This window comes from Nannobrachium achirus (genome assembly GCF_963921795.1).
Source record: "Nannobrachium achirus genome assembly, chromosome: 6".
Classification (NCBI taxonomy): Eukaryota; Metazoa; Chordata; class Actinopteri; order Myctophiformes; family Myctophidae; genus Nannobrachium; species Nannobrachium achirus.
Window position 1 is genome coordinate 22,055,549 of NC_137815.1, and position 21,631 is coordinate 22,077,179.

Below are 21,631 nucleotides of genomic sequence, written 5' to 3' on the forward strand. Positions count from 1 at the left end.
ATTTTGCTATATTCATTAGTAAAAAAAAAGAACAACAGCTACATAACAAGCTCACAACGCGTCATCGCTATTGGCTTTCTTTATTTGCGACCATAGGTCGCAGATTAGTATGTGAACAGTCACAGCTTGTCCGTATGTATCTCTGTCACGCCTGACACTGGTTCTATGGGTTTGTCGCTCTGACATCATGCTCTGATGTCACTGTGATGTCAGGGGAACCACTCTTAACAGAATGGGTTTGCCGCTCTGACATCACACTCTGGCTTCACTGTGATGTCACACTAACAGAATCCCTTTTATGCCCATATATGGAGTTCCCTGATGTCATCAATATTAAGCCCATATCTAACAGGACTTCATATGGGAATGCCCATATATGGAGGCCACATACCACACTAACAGAATCCATATGGCCAAGACAGCCCATATCTGTGTGGCTGGTTCTACAGACGGGATCTCCATGTATGGGCATAAAAGGGTATGATGTCAGATGTCATAGTTGTCATAGGACTTTCACATAACAACGAATAACTGAGTAAGCACGTTTGGGCTCTCAAAGCATATCTCCATATACAGTACATGGATCTCCATATATGGGTACCAGGGGTCTCCATATATGGGTAACTGGTCCGATATACATCACTGGCCAAATGGCCAAGAATTGGCCCAACCTCGCCCGCATGTCGCCCTGAGGCGTCATAATAGTATTATTGAAAATAATTCCGTAAAACTGAACAGAAATCAAAAACCAACCAGAAAACTAAAACTAGTGAAAACTACAAACCTATAACTACCAGAAAACTATTATGGACAAATAATTGGAACCAACAAGTGAAACATGTCCAAGGAGCTCTATGCTTTTAGACGGGTCTGTTTCATTTTTAATTTTAGAGGTGTGAGTTTCAAACTGGTAACTTTTAGAGGAGTGAGTTTCAAACTGATTACTTTTAGAGGGGTGAGTTTTAGACTGGTTAGATTTTAGAATGGTAGGTTTTAAACTGGTCACTTTTAGAGGGGTGAGTTTTAAACTTGTTAGATTTTAGAGGGGTGAGTTTTAAACTGGTTACATTTAGAGGGGTGAGTTTTAAACTGGTTACTTTTAGAGGGGTGAGTTTTAGACTGATTACTTTTAGAGGAGTGAGTTTCAAACTGATTACTTTTAGAGGAGTGAGTTTCAAACTGATTACTTTTAGAGGAGTGAGTTTCAAACTGGTCAGTTTTAGAGGGGTGAGTTTTAAACTGATTACTTTTAGAGGGGTGAGCTTTAAACTGGTTACTTTTAGAGGGGTGAGTTTTAGACTGGTCAGTCAGTTGCATTTCTTCCTCCAGGCTGTAGGACCTGTCGGTCTATTGATTGGAAGCATTCTGCTGCGTATGATTGGCTGATTAGAGGCTGTCTGTCTGGGCCATGTGAGAACATGTGATCAGCACGACTCCACAATCAACTCATTACACACACACACACACACACACACTCACACTGTTGTGGGTGGTGCTGTGATGGGGGTGGCGGCCAGGGGAGATGCGGGCCTATATGAACATCTGCAATACCATGAAGCATACAGACAGACATACACACACACACACACATACACACACAGACAGGTACAGATAGACAGGTGGAGATGCTCGGTGTTGGTTTGCAGAAGGCTGTGATGCTGGCTGGACGGACAGCAGACAGACAGACACCTGGACGACTGTTACTGTCTCACTGCTTCAGGACGGCCTCTACGACCACGCACAACCAGGTACTGTAGAAGAAAGTGTGTGTGTGTGTGTGTGTGTGTGTGTGTGTGTGTGCGCGCGTGCGTGTGTTGTAAACATTGTCATCAGTGCATTTTTTTTAAACTGAAAGGCCCTCTCTGTTTGCCCGTCAAATTGTTCTCATTCCTTTACCCAGACAGTACGACCACAGTCTACTACTGTTGTACTGGGAGCTGACCAGTACGACCACAGTCTACTACTGTTGTACTGGGAGCTGACCAGTACGACCACAGTCTACTACTGTTGTACTGGGAGCTGACCAGTACGACCACAGTCTACTACTGTTGTACTGGGAGCTGACCAGTACAACCACAGTCTACTACTGTAGTACTGGGAGCTGACCAGTACGACCACAGTCTACTACTGTTGTACTGGGAGCTGACCAGTACCACCACAGTCTACTACTGTTGTACTGGGAGCTGACCAATACGACCACAGTCTACTACTGTTGTACTGGGAGCTGACCAGTACGACCACAGTCTACTACTGTTGTACTGGGAGCTGACCAGTACGACCACAGTCTACCTCTGTTGTACTGGGAGCTGACCAGTACGACCACAGTCTACTACTGTTGTACTGGGAGCTGACCAGTACAACCACAGTCTACTACTGTTGTACTGGGAGCTGACCAATACAACCACAGTCTACTACTGTTGTACTGGGAGCTAACCAGTACGACCACAGTCTACTACTGTTGTACTGGGAGCTGACCAATACAACCACAGTATACTATGTTAGGTGAGAAATAGACCATGTAGTTGATTGTGGTAGATTCATTTCACATTAAGCATGCAGTATGGGTGTACTGATATGTCATTGTACTACTCCCAACAACCAGTACTTTAACTACTACTCTTATGTATAGGCCTGCCTTTATCCTATGTTCTGTTACAAATTCAACAACTGTGTAGAGAGTATGAATAAACCAGTAAGACGCCTAAGGGCGAAAAGCGACCTCGCCCCAAAGGGCAAGGCAAGGCAACAAACCACAGCAACTTAAGGCAAAATGCAATTTCAAAGGAAGAATTTGCGACCTCAGTCACAGGTACAGGGGGACACACAGTGGTGTAAGTGGTGTGGGAGAAAACCACGACATAGCAAACAGCAGTGCCCAGCCAAAGATGCTGCCTGTAAAAATTGCAATAAAAAAGGACATAATGCAAAGGAGTGCCGGTCTGGGGCAGTCAGAGAGGTCCATGCCTCCAGTGAAGAGGAAACTGAGATTGCTTTCTTGGACTCAGTCAGTGCACAGGAAAAGGAGGACGCATGAAGAGAAAAGATTAAAGTGAATGACCATGCGATTTCAGAATCCATACAGGTGCTGATGTAAACGCTATTCCAGAATCTGTGTACCAAGCACATGGACTGTTTCCAGAGCTGATTAAATCTGACAGAGCCCTTTATGGAGCTGGGAGGAACCGTCTGCATGTAAGAGGAAAGTTCACAGCTACTCTGAAAACACATAGCAAGAGCACTGTACACGATGTCTATGTGGTCACAACCCTGAAGTCTGGCCTACTGGGACACGCAGCAAGTTTAGTGCTGGGACTAGTGGCCAGGGTGGACACCATATCACTGGACTCCACCAAAACAGTGAAAGAACAGTTTGATTGAAGAGTTTATTAGCAGTTTGCAATAGAAAAAAAGTACAGTTTGATGACCGCACAAATCACTGGTACAAGGTCAACTAAAAGGAGATCCTATTAAGCTTTACGGCTTATTTACACATGAACCACTTTATGTATCTCATATAACATTGAAAGACAGACAGATAGATCATAGTAGCCTAATTTACATAGGATAACATCAATTAAATGGTAAATGGTGCATTTATATAGCGCTTTTATCCAAAGCGCTTTACAATGTGCATTACATTCACCCATTCACACACACATTCATACACCGGTGGCGGTGGAAACCATGCAAGGCACCAACCGGGAGCAACTTGGGGTTCAGTGTCTTGCCCAGGGACACTTCGACATGTAGACAGGAGAAGCTGGGATTTGAACCGCCGACCCATGGATCATGGATCATTGGCCAACCCACTCTACCTCCTGAGCTACTGAGCTACAGCCGCCCCATTACAAAAGTAGACAAGAAAAAGAATAAAAATAACGTCATCATACAAGTCACGAGAAGCAGCCGTCTGAAGGTGACTTTTCAGACCAATTTTGAAGGAGGCTAGGGGATTTGCACTCCTTTAAGGCCTGCGGTAGGGCATTCTACGTTTGGTGGTATAGCTAGAGAACGAATTAGAGCTTTGTTTAGTGTTAAATCTATGTTGAACATGATTAGTGGAGCTGCCTCTGGTGTTGTGGTCGTGGACATCCTTGACCTTTAGGAAGTAGTTTGTCAGGTACATGGCCACATGGGTATCTTGGAGGTATAGTGTATCTTGTACACCAGGCCCATTGCAAGCTGCTGTACTCTGTCAGCTACTGTAAGCCACCCCACGCTTATGTAGTGATAACTGTGAGGTGGGCCCGAGGAGGAAGACCAAGCACGAATCAGTTCCCTAAGCTTTTTACAGGATTAGGCAAACTAGAGGGGGAATATAAGATAGAGTTTAAGCCTGATGCAAAACCGTTTGCTCTGACAACTCCAAGGAGAGTCCCATTGCCGCTTATGCCGAAAGTGAAACAGGAGCTTGCACGGATGGAAGAGATGGGGGTAATCTCCAGGATCGAACAACCTACAGATTGGTGCACTGGTATGGTCACCGTTCCTAAAGCAAACCAGAAAGAGGTGCGTATATGTGTCGACTTAACAAAACTGAATGACTCAGTAAAGAGAGAGAGACATAATGCTTAGCGCAGTTGAACACACACTGGGACAATTAGAGGGGGCAAAAGTGTTTTTCAATCTCCATGCAAATTCTGGGTTCTGGCAAATTCCCTTAGCCAAGGAGTCTGCACTACATTCATTACACCATTTGGCAGATTCTGCTTTAATCGGCTGTGCTTTGGAATCTCACCCGCAACTGAGCACTTCCAAAAGCGAATGTCTCAGATCCTAGAGGCCTTAGAGGGGGTCATATGCCAGATGGACGACATACTTGTGTATGCACAAACACAGGCCCTTCACGATGCAAACCTACACACAGTACTCAAATGGCTGGAAGAAGCAGGTGTCACACTGAAACCTGAAAAGTGTGTATTCTCCACAAACCGTGTGGAATTCCTGGGTCAGATTATTGATGCAACGGGAGTCAAAGTCGATCCTGATAAAGTGAAAGCAGTTACTGACATGAGAGAACCAACTGATGTGAGTGGGACCAGAAGATTCCTCGGGATGGTGAATCACCTTGGAAAATACGTCCCGCATTAACTGACAAGACACAGCCACTCCGTGATCTGTTGAGAGCAAAGAATATGTGGACCTGGGGACCAATGCAACTGAGAGCTTTTGATGACATCAAAAAGACACTCAGCTCACCTCCAGGCCTAACACTCTATAACTCCAAAGCAGACACAGTGGTTTCAGCTGATGCCTCATCATTTGGATTGGGAGCAGTACTACTGCAGAGACAAAATGTGTCCCAATTTGGCTGGGAGCCAGTCATTGGATTTGTATTTTTTCATTTCATTGGAAAGCTGGGGATCATAGCTACAAAATGATATATTGGTTGTGGAGATTGACCCAACAGTTTTGAAGATATGGCTTATAGAATGATGCCATGCTGAAATAATACTTTTGAGATATTCAAGTTCTAAATAAATGTTTAACCTGCAAATGACCTGACGATCTCTCACATTAATTAAAAAAAGTCTTATTTACATGCAGAGTTAAGCTCTGGCGTTTAAGTGAAATGTAGCCTGAAATTTATGAAATACTTTAGTGGCTTTATCACATTTCAGTGAAAAAAAAAAAAAAAAAAGGTATTTTCAGTCCCTGTCTAAAGCTGTACTTTCCGAGATGACTGGCTCTCAGTGAGATTGGGACACAAATGACCTCAACTCAAACCAGTCGCGTATGCATCCAGAGCGCTCACCGACACAGAGCAGCGGTAGCCTATGCACAAATTGAAAAAGAGGCCTTGGCCATTACATGGGCGTGCAGGCGATTATCAGACTTCCTCACATTCCATGTACAGACTGACCTCAAACCTAAGGTGCCACTGCTGGGAGCGAAGAACCTGGATGAGCTGCCTGTTCGTATACAGAGACTCAGAATGCCTAGTGGGCTTAATGCAGATGACCTGTATGACAAGTCTGTTGAATAAAGCCAGCATGTTGTCGTCCAGAGCTCTGATTGTTACTCTTTAGTATAGCCAGCACAACATAACAAAAATAGCCCATCTACAAGCATAACGACACGTTGTGAGCTTGTAGAATAGATAATACAACATACAAGGTTTAAATGGTAAATGATAATGGTCTGTCTCTCGCTGTGTGTGTCTGTATGTCCCTGTGTGTGTCTCTCTGCACGTAGGGAGGGGTGGGGTTCATCTTCGACATCGATGGCGTTTTGGTTCGAGGTAAACGTCCACTTCCCGCCGCGCGGCGAGCCTTCCACAAGCTGCTGGACTCACAAGGTCGCTTCCTGTTTCCTGTTGTCTTCGTCACCAACGCAGGGAACTGTCTGAGGCGACAGAAAGCTGACCAGCTGTCTCACATCCTGGGAGTCCAGGTAGGACAGAGAGACATAGAGAGAAAGAGAGAGAGAGAGATGGGTCGATAAAGACATGTTGATAGAGAGAGCTGGGCAGAGAAAGACATGGTTGAGAGTTGGGGTACAGCAATTAAATTAACTCATTTACTGCCATTAAAAAAACGTCCGACTTTCGGGGTTGACCGCCGCAATTTTCTTACCTTTTTAACGTGGTGGAACGTGTTGTCTCGCTCCCCAAAAAAGCATATCCGTTTCCGTTTCCAAACTGGAAGCACTGTCTTTGGAGCAATTAGGAAAGGCCGATCGGCTATCCGATCTTTGATTGTTTTGAATTAAATCTAATTAATCTAATAGCTCGGGAAACTCGGGCGTGGCGGCCTGGAACAGCAGGAATAACTGGGGGAAACTCGGGATATGGCAGTAAAGGTTTAATATAACTAATCAAGTATAAGAAAATATCTTATAATCAATGATTTAATAAAAGATATTTATGAAAAATGGTTGCCAATTTTGGTCATGTAATATAGACGAAAGATTTCACAATGTCAAAACGTTTGAAAATAGCTAATCTACAAGCTCTTGAATTAATATACTACTACTACCATACAGACAAACTAGTCATAACTAGTCATTAAGCAATACCATACATACTGTGTGTGTGTGTGTGTGTGTGTGTGTGTGTGTGTGTGTGTGTGTGTGTGTGTGTGTGTGTGTGTGTGTGTGTGTGTGTGTGTGTGTGTGCGTGCGTGCGTGCGTGCGTGCGTGCGTGCGTGCGTGCGTGCGTGCGTGCGTGCGTGCGTGCGTGCGTGCGTGCGTGCGTGCGTGCGTGCGTGCGTGCGTGTCTTTGCGACAGATCTCAGAGGATCATGTGATGCTATCCCATAGTCCTTTGCAGATGTTTCAGAGGTTTCATGATAAGTGTGTGTTGGTGTCTGGCCAGGGACCTGTCCTTGACATCGCAAAAAAGTATCCTTTTTACCCTGTATTCACTGAAGCTGCATTTTGCCTTTCAAATTAATTAATTAATTAATTAATTGTGATTTCTTTTCCCGTGGATTTGAGCCCTCCACAGCGTCTTTTTGTTATTTGAATCCTTAACCAGTATGTGAAACTAGTCTTGGTTTTCAGAAGGCAGTGACTATTGAGCAGTTGAGAGAACAGTACCCCCTGCTGGACATGGTGGATCACAACAGACGACCTAAACTAGCTGTAAGTATCACTTTGACCATGGATGGTTCTCATTCTTCTCAACCTTTTCAGCCTGTGACCCCCAAAATAATCATATTTGAACTGGGGGCCCGCTAGCCTGGCGGGGCCCGACGTTATCTGTGTTCATTCCTTCCACAGTATAACGTCTGGCCTTTGGCCTATTGGCAGCTTGAAAAGTGGGCGGGAGTACTTGCCTTGACAGACAGACTCCTCTAACCAATCACCATCTCTCAGCCAGTCGGAAGAACGGCAAACAAACACGTCTTTTCGGCCGATAAACTCCACTAGCGCATCCTCCGTGTTGCTTTTTAATTGTTGTAATTGATTCCAACTGAAATAACTGCACTTATTGGTTGTTTTATGGTTAGAGCGTTAACTGTTACACTTTTTGCATCGCGAGGGCAGCCATTGTTGTTTTGAAAATGCTGCAGCCTGCAGCATGCATCTACGTCACCGTCTACACATGGACCAATCAGGGAAATCTTTTCACTTGTTGTCAGGAAGACTACGTTTGTTGTGCGGAAGCATAGTGCGGAAGCAGTCACTGATTGGCCCCGATCAGAGAATAATCGGTATACTCGCTGCCAATCAATCGTAAGTCCAGACGTTATACTGTGGAAGGAATGAGTGAGTGAACGCAGATGACGTCGGGCCCCGCCAGGCTAGGGGCCCGCCACCCTAACGACTCACGAGCACTAAGAGTTGAGGCATTACATTTTGTAAGTAACACAGTTCTATTGTGAAAATAGACGATCTACATGCTCACAACGCCTCGCAATGAGCATGTATTGTAGATCGTCTATTTTCACTATTTATGCCTCTAAAATTTTACAATTTGGCCAATGTTTAATTTGTCATTTTAAAGGTATTAAAACGTCCTTAAATTGTCATTTTAGAAATGTGCAGATACCTAGTCTATACACTTAAACTTTATTTTGGCTTGTTTACTGTTGAGTGAGAAAACGATTAGGTTTCGTACGAAACCATGTTTATTTAATACCGGAGGACAAGGTCCCCCTATGGGATAACAGCGCCATCTGGCGGTGCAACAGAGTAAAACTCATGTACTCCCGTACGAGAAATTATCATTTGTCGGCAGGGCTGTCAATCACAAACGAGGGCACCGCCCCCGAGTGTATATAAGCCCTGTGGGCTCACCTAACTTCCTCTAAAGCCGCACCTCTGCGCCCGCAACTAGCGAACCGAGGGGCTTTATTTCGGGGGACCTTGTCCTCCGGTATTAAATAAACATGGTTTCGTACGAAACCTAATCGTTTATTGTCATACCTCCAGACAAGGTCCCCCTATGGGAGTCATACACTCCCCGAGAAGCCATGAACCGACAAGACTGTCGTGCACACCGACCACATCCGGGAGGAGGTCCCGTCAACCGACGTGACCCCTTTGGGACTGATCCGACCCAGACCCACAGGGCCTGGGCGTGTACAGACAGAAAAAGACCCTGACAGACCGAGGCCCGCCTTATGCACTAAGGGCAGACACAGGTCCGCCTTATAATTACTGCAGTAAAATAAGGGCAAATTCAGGGTCCCCCCCCATGTATCCTGGAGACAGTAGCCAACTGCTCCAGGAAGGGGAGAGCGCCGCCCCACTACCTAGTAGGAAGGGCAGCAGCACCCAGAACCGTATGCGCCATAGCAGAAGGCGCAACGTCCAGGTGATAGTAGGTTGCAAAGGTGGACGGCGAAGACCAATTCGCCGCCGCACAAATCTCCTCAATGGAGACCCCTTTGGACAACGCCCAAGAGGTAGACACACCCCTAGTACTGTGGGCCTTAAGCGCCACCGGCACTTCAGACCCAGACCGGGTGTAAGCCAACCTAATTGCATCCACAAGCCATCTCGACAGAGTGGGTTTGGACACCGCTTTTCGCTGACTGGCATTCAAGACCACGAAAAGCTGAGAAGTAGACCTGCTGTCCACCGTCCTGTCACAGTAGGCCTTCAGGGCTCTAACTGGACAAAGACAATGAAGACGCCTATCCTCCTCCGAAGCAAACGGAGGAGGATGGAAAGCCGTCAACTCAACAGGTTCCTTCGGGACCACTCGGTTCTTAGGAACAAAACTCAATGAGGTTTGAGAAGAACCCTAGAGTCATTATTGAGAAACCTCATACAATCAGGGCTCACAGAGAGCGCATGAAGATCGCTCACACGCTTAGCCGTGGACAAGGCAAGCAAAAGAGCTGTTTTGAAACTTAAATGTTTCAAAGAGGTCCTCCCAATCGGTTCAAAGGGTGCCTTGCAAAGGCCCACGAGAACCACTTGTAGATCCCACACAGGAAACAAGGCTCTGGTCACAGGTCTTAAATGGTCAACACCATGCATGAACTGGACCACCTCAGGGATTTTAGAAAGGCTCATACCTGCCACCCCCAGGTGGCAGGCATCAAAAGCCGCTAAATAACCCCTCAGTGTAGAGAACGCCAGACCAAGGTCCAGGCGGTCCTGCAGGAAATCTAACACCCTCTGGGCCGAAGCTAAATGAGCCACCACAGGTGGCTCCTGTAGCTCACACCAGTCCAGAAAGGCATTCCACCTTCCATCATACACAGCCCTAGTAGAGGGGGCTCTAGCACTCTGAATAGTGGCTACAACCGTTGGTGAGAAGCCTGCTGCGAGCAGGTTCTCCCTCTCACGGGCCAGACCCACAGGTCTAGGCCCCGTGGGTCTGGATGGAAGATCTCGTCCCCTGCCTGACACAGCAGGTCCCTGTGCACGGGGAGCCGCCAAGGGGGTTGAGAGAGCAGTGGGGTGATCAGAGACCTCCACACTCCCCTGGATGGTGTCACCAGAAGAACCTCCTGGTTGGAACATCTGATCCTCTCCAGCCTGGGAAGGATCAGTTCCAGGGGTGGAAACGCGTAGAGAAGACCTCGTGGCCATTCGTAAGCAAACGCGTCCAACCCCAGAGGAGAAGGCCCCCTCACTGAGAAGTAAAGGGGGCACTTCGCGTTCTCCTGGGAAGCAAAGAGATCCACTCTAGGTTGACCGAACCTGGAGAAGATCTGTCTCACCACCGCAGGGTGGAGAGACCAATCCTCGTAACGAGGCTCCCCCCTGGACAACAGATCGGCGCCGCCGTTCTGAAGGCCCGGGACATGGGAGGCTCTGATGGACCTCAGCCGAGGCAAGCACCAGAGGGTCATCTCGCGCGCCAGGTGATCCAGCACGCGCGAGGCGAGGCCGCCCTGTTTGTTGATGTAATACAGGGCCGCCGTGTTGTCCGTCCTGACCAGAACATGACAACCCCGGAGAAATGGCTCGAAATGCTTGAGCGCCAAGTAGATCGCCATTAACTCCAGATAACTGATGTAGTACTCCAACATGGCCGGGGTCCACAGACCCCTGGCTGAGCGCCCCTCGTGGGTGGCATCCCACCCCGAGCGGCTGGCGTCTGTGGTGATCACCTTGCATGACACCACCACGCCTATGGAGACTCCAATCATTAACAACGCCTGGTCCCGCCATGGGACTAGCGCGTCCATGCAGGCCTGGCTGACCACCACTCCCAGCACCCATGCAGGGGAGGAATCCTGAGCGTCAGTGTCCGCCGCCAGAACGGTCTCATATGAAACCTGCCCAGGCGAAGAAGTTGCACCGCTGAAGCCATCAGCCCTGCCAACTTCATACACTCCTTGTAACTGACCACTTGGTTCAGTTGAAAGGAGCGAAGACATGTCAGGAACCTGTCCACCCCCTCTAGAGAGAGGCGGGCAGACAACGTGGTCGAATCCAGAGGTATCCCCAAGAAGGAGATCTGCTGGGAGGGCGTCAACATACTTTTGCCAAAAGACGTTGAAAAACCCAAGGCCTTCAGGTGGGCCAACACCAAGTTGGTGTAATATCCCTATTCCAGAAGGGATGCAGCCCCCCCCCTTTTTTCCGAACCAGGAAAAGGTCGAGTCCAGAAACCAAGCTGGTTCAGGTCTCGTAAGAGCTCTACTACAGCACCATTGCATAGTACCGAGCTTATTTCCTCACTCAGAGCCCCTGCTTACAAGCACGGGCTCGAGTGTAAATACCCCAGCTGGAAGCGGGGGTGGTTCAAGAAATGCAATCTAAGGCCACGTGTTACTGACGTAACACCCATTGCTCGGATTGCACAGTCCCCAATGTTTATCAGAATACCATAGGGTATTAAATAAACAAGGGTTCCGTTCGGAACCTAACCGTTTCACACAACGTGTTAACGTGCTGTGAAACGAGGGAGAAACCGTTAGGTTGCACGGGGGAGAAGGAACGTAGGGGATTAGCACTTCCGTAACCGGGAAGTTCCCCTCCTTATCCGGTGACGGCCGCGCCAACAGGCGTGACGTCAACATGTTGAACGGTGGTGGAAAGAGAAACAGAAAGAGCATTCTGCGAGATACGGTTCGTTACGTAAAAACATTTACCCCAGCACGGGGAAGAACGTGTATACGTTTAAACCAGATCTGAGGCCTTTAATAGTTCCTTGCAGGGAAAATTAGGCCAACTCACAATCCCATACACCGATAGTGAAACACTTCCTGTCCCGCACTAGAATCGACACTACAGTGCCGTTTAGTGTAGGCAGAGGAGAATTGCACATAGGAGAAACCGCACCACTGTGAACCGCAGTTAACATGGGTGGGAACCTCAGCATGTCTGCAACACATTCAGATTGTAACCTGTCTGCATGACTGCATGACTGGGAAATCTGTTATTGTGAGTGAGTAGAGAACCCTGCATGGGTTCCATCACACCGAGTGGTTGCAAGCGATAAGAGGTTGTCCGTGCAAGTGTAGGAGAGAGCAGGCACGCTTGCTCACAACTCTTTTTTCCCAAGACATTGGGGACAAGGGAGGCAGTAAACATTTTCATTATCCCTGCGTGGAATAAGGAAAATAAATATTAGCGCCTGGGGGAAGGAGGCCCCTGTGTAGTCAGGGACCCCTGTGCCCACAGTCCAAGTCATTTACGCCACCTCTTCCCACAGGTTCTGTGGGAGGAGTCCGGCTCGGCGTCCCTGAAGAGTGTTAAGATGCTGTAACAACACTCCATGCTCCTGTTCTGAACTGAACTCGGCACGACAGTGCCGCTCAGTGGAGACAGAGGGGAATAGCACAGAAGAGAAGCTTTGTTATTGTGACTAATAGCAAAACAGTGGAGCCCATTGCAAAACCAGGGAAAAACCTTTTAATTGTCACCAGTCTGCAGGACTGGGACAATAAGTAATCCTTTGAGTGATTAAAGAGCCCTGCATGGGTCTCTATACACTGACTGGCTGTAAGCAGAGAGGAGGGTCCTTTGTGCTAGGGACTGAGAGGTAGGTAAACAAAAGTTTTGTTCGACCAACACACTCCCACTGATGACATGGGAAAAAGCTACTGGGCAACAGAGATTTTCATTCTCCCCTGCGTGGGAAGAACTCAAATGTCTGCATTGAGGGGGAGGAGGACCGTGTGCCGTCACGGAACCCAGACCCCGTGGAGGGCTAGGCCCTCAACCCTATGTCATCTAACACACCCACTTCCCACAAGCCTTGTGGGGAGAGCTGTGTTTAGTGCGCTTGAGCGCAAGTAAGTGGTGTCCTTGAGCCCCACCATGTGGAAAAAACCACAGTCCGGGTGCCGCAGACCCAGGCCCCCTTCCGCTGGTACAGTGGAGGGGAGAGCGGGATGTAGGACTTGCAGGACTCACTTGTAGGAGGAATACTGGGAGAAGAGCCTTCAACCAAATTCAGTCCCTCCTCATCCTCACTCTCAAATTCATCCCCGCCTTTAACGGCGTTGTTCGGAGGCGTGCCACCAGAACAAGAGCGTGCCAGGAAGATCCGGGCTCAGCCAGCATGGCCGAGAACGAAAAATCCAAGGGGAAGGAGGAGGAAGTCGCCGTTAGCCGCCCCCAGCGTGGGGGCAGCCAGGCGGACCAGTAGGTTCTCTCCCCTGAATAAAAACGGCGCCAGCCGTACCGGGGAGAGAGGGCGGGAACCGGCGTCGCCGCTCGCCGCCCCCGGCGTGGGAGCGGCGGGACGGGGTCCCTTGAAGTTGCAGGCGCCAGCCGTAGGGCACCAGCGGCGCGCTGGAGCCCCCAATAGGCGTCGTGGCTGCAGGCGGGAACCGGAGCCGCCGCTAGCCGCCCCCAGCGTGGGAGCGGCCGGGCGGACTAGCAGGCTCTCCTCCCTGGAACGGCGGAGCCGAACCTGCGGGAGAGAGGGCCGGCGTGTGGTCCCGTGAGGTTGCAGAACGCCAGCCGTAGGGCCCCAGCGGCGCGCTGGAGCCCCCGATAGGCGTAGTGGCTGCAGGCTGCAGACCGGGGCAGGAAGCAGCGCTGTGGCGTACAGCGCCGCGAGCCCCGGAGGCAGAAACAACATGGTGTCGTAGCTGCAGGCGGGAAAAAACCTCGCCGCTAGCCGCCCCCAGCGTGGGAGCGGCCGGGCGGGCTAGCAGGTTCTCCTCCCTGGGACGGCGGCTAGCCGAACCGGCGGGAGAGAGGGCGAGAACCGGCAAGTAGTCCCGTGACATTGCAGCCGACCGCCGTAGGGCACCAGCGGCGCGCTGGAGCCCCCTGTAGGCGTAGTGGCTGCAGGCTGCGGCCCGGGGCGAGAAGCAGCGCTGTGGCGTACAGCGCCGCGAGCCCCGGAGGCAGAAAAGTCCGGTGGAGGGAAACCAGGCAGGCCACAAAGCTAGTGGAGGCTAAGTGAAGGAAGCACAAACAGCGGGCACCGCTGCGCACCAAAACAACCTGCCAGGAGAGGCCCGGAGCCCTGGTCGGCGAGACCAGGGCGGCGGGGACAATACGAGAAAACACCGGAAAACAGTGGAAGGTCCTAGCCAGCTAGAAGTGAAAACAATAGCGACACCCAAGCTAGGGCGCGCTAGCAATCAGTGCCCTGGGCGAGGGCCTTCTAGCATGAGGCTACCAAACAAAGGAACAAGCAAGCAAGGCCACATGCTAACGCTCGAAAGACTCACCACATGAAGGAATTTCCGAGGGTGGGTGTCCTCACCAGCGATAAGTCTCCAGCATCCAGACAGACCAAACTTCCAGGGAAACAAGGATAGCAGCATGCTAGCCGAGGGCCGTGGAACATCGGACATCGTGGCGTTGGCTAGCTAGCAGCTAAGCAAGGCTAAGCTAAGCTACACCAGGCTAACGCCCGATAGAAAGTCTGAGGGATGAGAACGGAAACTTTACCGCAGACAATGCAGAACGGATGAGTATCTTCATTGGCGATGAGGCCTTTGCAGCTGGGAAGGCCGCACTTCTTCGGTACCCTGGCTAGCAGGCTGCTAACCGTGGGTCGACGAGCCGCCATCGTGAGCTAACCGAAGCTAACCGAAGCTAAGCTAGGGCAGGGAAACACGTGGCAGAACGTACAGAGAAGAAGCAAAAGACTCAAAGCGAGGCGAAGAACACCGAACTGTAGGAAGAAGATAGAAGTAGATTCTAACGTACGGGAGATAATCTATAAAGGCCAGTGGCCGACTTCCTAGTCGTCGCTTTAGGCTATACTTTACAGAATTAAAACTTTTTGGCTGAGTTCGCATACTCTAGTTGCTGTTGCGCAGAGGTGCGGAAGAGGAAGTTAGGTGAGCCCACAGGGCTTATATACACTCGGGGGCGGTGCCCTCGTTTGTGATTGACAGCCCTGCCGACAAATGATAATTTCTCGTACGGGAGTACATGAGTTTTACTCTGTTGCACCGCCAGATGGCGCTGTTATCCCATAGGGGGACCTTGTCTGGAGGTATGACAATAAACAATGTTGCACATCAAGTTAATCATCCGGGGATCTGTGACCCCCAAAATAATCATATTTGAACTGGGGACCCGCCACCCTAACGAGCCCTAAGAGTTGAGGCATTACATTTTGTAACACAGTTCTATTGTGAAAATAGACGATCTACATGCTCACAACGCCTCGCAATGAGCATGTAGATCGGCTATTTTCACAATTTATGCCTCTAATATTTGACAATTTGGCCAATGTTTAATTTGTCATTTTAGAGGTATTAAAAAGTTAAATTGTCACTTTAGAAATGTGCAGATACCTAGTTTATACACTTAAACTTTATTTTGGCTTGTTTACTGTTGAGTGAGAAAACAATGTTGCACATCAAGTTTATCATCTGGGGATCTGTGACCCCCACAATAATCATATTTGAACTGGGGACCCGCCACCCTAACGAGCACTAAGAGTTGAGGCATAACATTTTGTATAACACGGTTCTATTGTGAAAATAGCCCACCGACAGTTTGAGAACAACTGATCTAAAGGGGAATGAAAGCCTTGTTTTCCAGTTCAGGTTTAGGAGACTACAGCATGGTAAAAAGCACATGCCTTTGGTCTTTGGTCACTTATTATAGGCATCCCTGATTTTACTGTACTTTTGTTTTTGTGTATTCTCTGTTACTGATAGGCAGTGTTGTAAAGTAACTAAGTACATTTACTTACCATTATGTTTACGTACCATACTTAAGTACACTTTTGAGCTATTTGTAATTTACTTGAGTAATTCCAATTTCCAATACTTTTACTTCTACTCCACTACATCTCGGATCCAAATATTGTACTTTTACTCCACTACATTTATTTCAAAACTTTAGTTACAAGTTACTTTGTAGATTTTTATTGTTATTACAAAACATACATTAACCACTTCAGCCGTATATATGTTTGGGCCATTTTAAAATAGCCGATCTACAAGCTCACAATGCGTCACATTTCAAAAGATTTTTATACATTTGATAACTTAAAATGGGACATTCTGCACGATTAGTACTTTTACTTTTGGTACTTTTAGTACATTTTGATACCAATACTTTTGTACTTTTACTCAAGTAAATGTTGAATACCGGACTTCTACTTGTAACAGAGTACATCTACATTGCGGTATTGATACTTTTAGTTAAGTAAAGAATGTAAGTACTTTTTACACCACTGCTGATAGGTGTTTTTAATTTATTCTCTTTTATTGAATGTGATTGGTGCCTTCTCTGCAACTGTAGAGCTTACTTACTGTACGTTTTTATTGTATATCTCTGTAACTCTGCAACTGTAGAGCTTACTTACGTTTTTATTGTATATCTCTGTAACTCTGCAACTGTAGAGCTTACTTTTTTACTGTGTATCTCTGTAAAGCACTGTGCATTTGTGCTGTGAAGTGTGCTGTATACCGGTAAATAAAGGTAATTCATTCATTCATTCATTCATATGGCTGACCTTGGCGATGTAGCTTGGCCTGGCATGGCCAGACTAATATCACTGCGCCTAATAATGTTTTTTTTTTGCACTGGCAGATTTTGTTTCCTGACAAGGAAGTTAATGAAAGGAAAGACCCCTCAATCTGACATGTCCATTATTACAGGGATTAGCTGCTATAATGCCAGATACAGCCTGCCATATAACTGTAGTTTTTTTTTTTATTACCTTAATCGATATTTGTATAATCTACAGATGTTGTCACATACATGCACATGAGCATGTGGCAACTTTGTAGTGTGTGTGTGTGTGTGTGTGTGTGTGTGTGTGTGTGTGTGTGTGTGTGTGTGTGCGTGCGTGCGTGCAATGGAAATCTAAGCTAATAACATGTTCTCACTTTTCCAGTCTTCTACTCTGCCTCACCCTAAAGTAGAGGGTAAGAACACACACAAACACAAACACAAACACACACACACACACACACACACACACACACACACACACACACACACACACACACACAAAGAGACCATAATCTTTCATGTGCCGCCCCCCCCCCACCCTCCCAGCGGTCATTCTCCTGGGCGAGCCGGTCAGGTGGGAGACAAACCTCCAGCTGGTGATCGATGTGCTGCTGACCAATGGGAACCTTGGCTCCGCCTACGTGCCTCATGACTCCGCCCACCCGCCTGTGCTGGCCTGCAACATGGACCTGCTGTGGATGGCTGAGGCCCCGTCCCCACGGTAACGTTGACTACACTCAGGGCTAGGGAGGGATGGGACGATAATCGCATTGTGGAGAGTTAATTTCTCGTGAAATCATCCTCCGTCATGCACTGGGATAGAAACATGAGTTTTTCAGAAAACTGTTAGGATTTAGAAGACATTTTTTAGGTATTTTTCAGGCCTAAATGGTTTTACTAAATGGCTAAATTGTAAACCGTGTGTAGGTTTGGTCACGGTATGTTCATGGCGTGTCTGGAGAACGTGTACAGGAAGTTGACCGGCAGGAAGTTGCAGTATGAGGCGTTGCTAGGAAAACCCAGCCAGCTGACCTATCAGCATGCGGAATACCTGCTGACACAGCAGGCCGGACACGCCCCCATCAACACCCTGTACGCTATTGGGTAAGACTCACTGACAGAGGATGGTTCTCATCATTTCTCTTTTTCTCCAATCTTATTGTGGTGACATTGTTGGTCCGTACAAATAACAAAAACATTGCATAAATAGCCATCTACAAACTGGGAACAAGCCTGGGAACGTGTTCATTGGCTATGGAATGAATGCATGTGTACTTAAGTTTTGACTTGTCCATTGGTGTGCTCAAAGCTTGCCTATCTTTCACACATCGCTTCAAGTAGATCGTCCCCCGCTCCCCCGCCTCCCCGTTCACAGAGGCGCTTCTATACCTCTGTAAAAACAATGATAAATAGATCAGATATTGATCAGCTGCCTTGAAACGTGAATCTCAGACACCACGTTTCTTAGCCGATGTGTCAACCATTCCAAAATGATACGATTAGAAGCTATTGCTCTACACAAACAATAGGACACAAACTCAGAGGAACGGGGAGGCGGGGGAAAAGAGTCGATCTACTTGAAGTGGCCTGTGAAAGATAGGCAAGCGTGCCCAAAAAGTTTGAAAACTACTATAGGACGCAGGTGTAGGTACACACTATTCATGTTGTTTCTTTATCTCATCTCATTTCTCTCTCCTTGCCTAGCGACAACCTGATGACGGACATCTATGGTGCCAACCTGTACAACCGCTACCTTGGGCAGCGGCGCGTTGCCCAGACGACATCCGCTAAACTGGTAGCTCAGGGAAGCAGAGATCAGGTGACCACGGCGCCCCCCCAGAATGAGACTGGAACTGCAGCCTGGGACAATCTACTATCTGCAGCTACAGCAACTAGCTGTCAATCAATACTGGTAATGACTGAGTGACTGACTGACTGACTGACTGACTGACCTTCATCATGACTACTATTAACAGTTAACTGGTAATAAGCACTTGTACGATTACCGTATGTGTTTGTGCGCATTACCAATTTACAGTTTATAGTATAATAGATAGTTATAGATAGTATCCATGATATAGGTAATCTATTTGGCGAAGAGGTTTCTATGGAGATGTACAAGTATGTGGCTATGTGACACTAATCCCTTGTGTTTGTGTCTCTGGTTCTACACACTTGATTTTACTTTGTGTTTCTATCTAGGGGTGCAACAATATTTCCAAACGAATCAATTTAATAATCGATAAAAACTAATCAGGGAGGTTAAAATCTTCTTTGATTTCTTTTGTAGCGAAAAGAATTACATGGTTAATCAGACTAATAGATTTAGTCAATTATAAAATATATACCGGTATTTGAATGATTAATTTGATTAATTGAAAAAGTAATCGAAAGAATAATTGCTAAGAAAAAAAAACATTACAGCCCTATTTCTATCCCTGGTTGTAGTTACAATGGACTGTCTTGTAGTTGTGTACCTAAATGAGGACAAGACAGAAGTTCTCATAATTGGTTCTAGAGTGCAGAGAGAATCAATAATAAGTAGACCTGGTAACCTGGTTAGGAAAGTAACAATTCTTTAAAGAACCTGGGGGTGATCATTGATGCTGAATTGAATTTTAATACACACATTAATCATGTCACAAAGATTGCCTCTTTCACCTTAGAAATATTATGCGAATTAGAGCTTATCTGTCGCTGGACGATGCAAAAACGCTGATTCACGCTTTGATTTTTATCTCGGCTTGATTACTGCAAGCCAGAGTTGAACTAAAACTAAGATAAGAGAACATATTACTCAGTACACAGTTTTAGCGTCGCTACACTGGCTCCCGGTTGTTTTTAGGATTGATTTTAAAAATGAGTTTACTTGTTTATAAAGCTCTAAATTATCTGGCACCTTCGTACCTCTATGACTGCCTGCCTATAGATATAATAGTTACCTACTCCTTGCACGAGGGTAATTCAGTATTTTCAGCCCAACCGATTTGCTGCCCACAAGGAGCATGTGAGCATTTAGGAGTTAAGAGTCTTGCTCAGGGACACGCATCAACATTGCTACCATGGTCTGGAATTGAACCAGGGACAACCAGGGGCTCTGGATCCCCAATCGGGCTCCCTAACCATTCAGCTCTGGCTGCCCCTTTTTAAGCTTCTGATGATAGAGTTGCTAAAGACTTTTAATTGTAGGCTGTTATTGCTGCACACATCAGTCGGAGCTGCCGCTGAGCAATTCATAATGTTGGACTTTGCAGAAGTAAATAATAATATTACACTAACCACTTTAATCCTATTTTATACCTTGGCTTTTTGAAAATGGACAATCTACGCTTTACATAGATTGTGCATTACATTCACACCAATCTCGCGAGACAAGAGTCAATGATGGCTATGAAAGGGATGAGTGGTCGGTCCCTTTTCTTGACGATGGCTTGCCAGATTGCATTCACACACACAGATGGCAGGAAACCATGCAAGGCACCAACCTGCTCACCGGTAGCAACTAGGAGTTGAGACTTCAGAGTCTTGCACAAGGATTCTTAAACACTATCTCTGGGGGAGCCCAGAATCGATCTGAAAACCTTTCGAGAAACCTCCGTGTTCTATGCCAGTTTCTCTACCCCTGAGCCACCATCACACCTAATAAGATCCTTTACTCTAGCCTACCTATCTATCTAACATTATATTGATCAATTAATCGATAGCTTAATGGCTGTCTTTGCCACAAACACATAATAGGCAAAACTGAAATTGAAAAACTAATTTACATGATGATCTTCTTCCTGGATTCAAACTGCCTTACCCAAGGATCAAGACATTACAACACATCGACTCTACCACCAAGCCATGGTAACTCTATGGTCGTTTGTAAAACACACACACATACATCCTTCTGAGTACATTTGCAGAGCATCAGTCTGTCTTATCAAAACTCCTTTTAATAAAATGTAGTCAGCCACCCATATAACACTATAAACATTTTAGTTAGTTTTGCTATTTGATTTATTAAATAAACTAGCCCTTACCCGTTCAAAGATATGAGCTCCAAAATGATGTGCAGTGTGTGGGTTATGGGATGTGCACTGTGCATACAGTATATGAGGGATGGAAAGTAACTTTAACTGGTGCTTGCATGATAATATGTAGGAGCATCAATGTAAGAAATACCCGTTTCGTTTAATGGCTACTTTTTTTATGGTAGAGTCCTTACTCATGTTTTAAATGTTCTTCAATGTTTTATGTTTTTGTCTTTTCTGCTTTATTGTAATCATGTGTATTTTTTTCTGTTAAGCACTTGTGCTTCATTTTCTTCTCTGTGAAGCGCTTTGAGCTGCACTTCATGTCATGAAAGGTGCCATACAAATAAAGGTTTATTACTTACTATATATGTTTTCGTCTCTAGGTGTGTACAGGCGTATACAACCCTCAGTCGCCGCTGCCTAGCGACCAGTACAGCACGGTGACGGAGACCATGTTTCACGGCCACGATGACCTCCTGTTCGATCCCGCCCTGGTGGAACCGCGTCACATCGTGGAAGATGTGGAGGCTGCCGTAGACCTGGTCTTTAAACAAGAAGGACTCAAGCTCTGACCTCTCAACCAGTGCTTCTAAACCTTTTCAGGGCTAAATAATCATGTTTGAACTGGGGACCCCCCGACCCTGACAAGCACTTGGAATCGTATAGGAGTCGAGGCTTTGCATTTATTTTTTGACTCAGTTCTTGTTACTATCGTCTATTTTCAAAAAAGTTGCCTCTTTCTTATATTATTTGACTTTGACCAGTTTTTAAGTTTGTTGATTACCTTTTTTTAAAGATTTATTCTTGGGCTTTTA

At 46.8% G+C, this 21,631-nt stretch overlaps 1 protein-coding gene across 1 annotated transcript; it reads left to right on the plus strand.

Annotated features, from left to right (window-relative positions):
* Window positions 1–4,419: 4,419 nt before the first annotated feature.
* On the plus strand, window positions 4,420–21,388 carry LOC308286903 (haloacid dehalogenase-like hydrolase domain-containing 5; the record flags this gene model as incomplete). Its single annotated transcript, XM_080728025.1, has 10 exons — window positions 4,420–4,509; window positions 5,858–5,914; window positions 6,196–6,393; window positions 7,229–7,341; window positions 7,491–7,584; window positions 17,180–17,210; window positions 17,344–17,518; window positions 17,725–17,901; window positions 18,502–18,709; window positions 21,200–21,388. 10 exons carry the CDS (start codon window positions 4,420–4,422, stop codon window positions 21,386–21,388), a joined length of 1,332 nt encoding a protein of 443 aa, XP_080584151.1.
* Window positions 21,389–21,631: the final 243 nt, after the last annotated feature.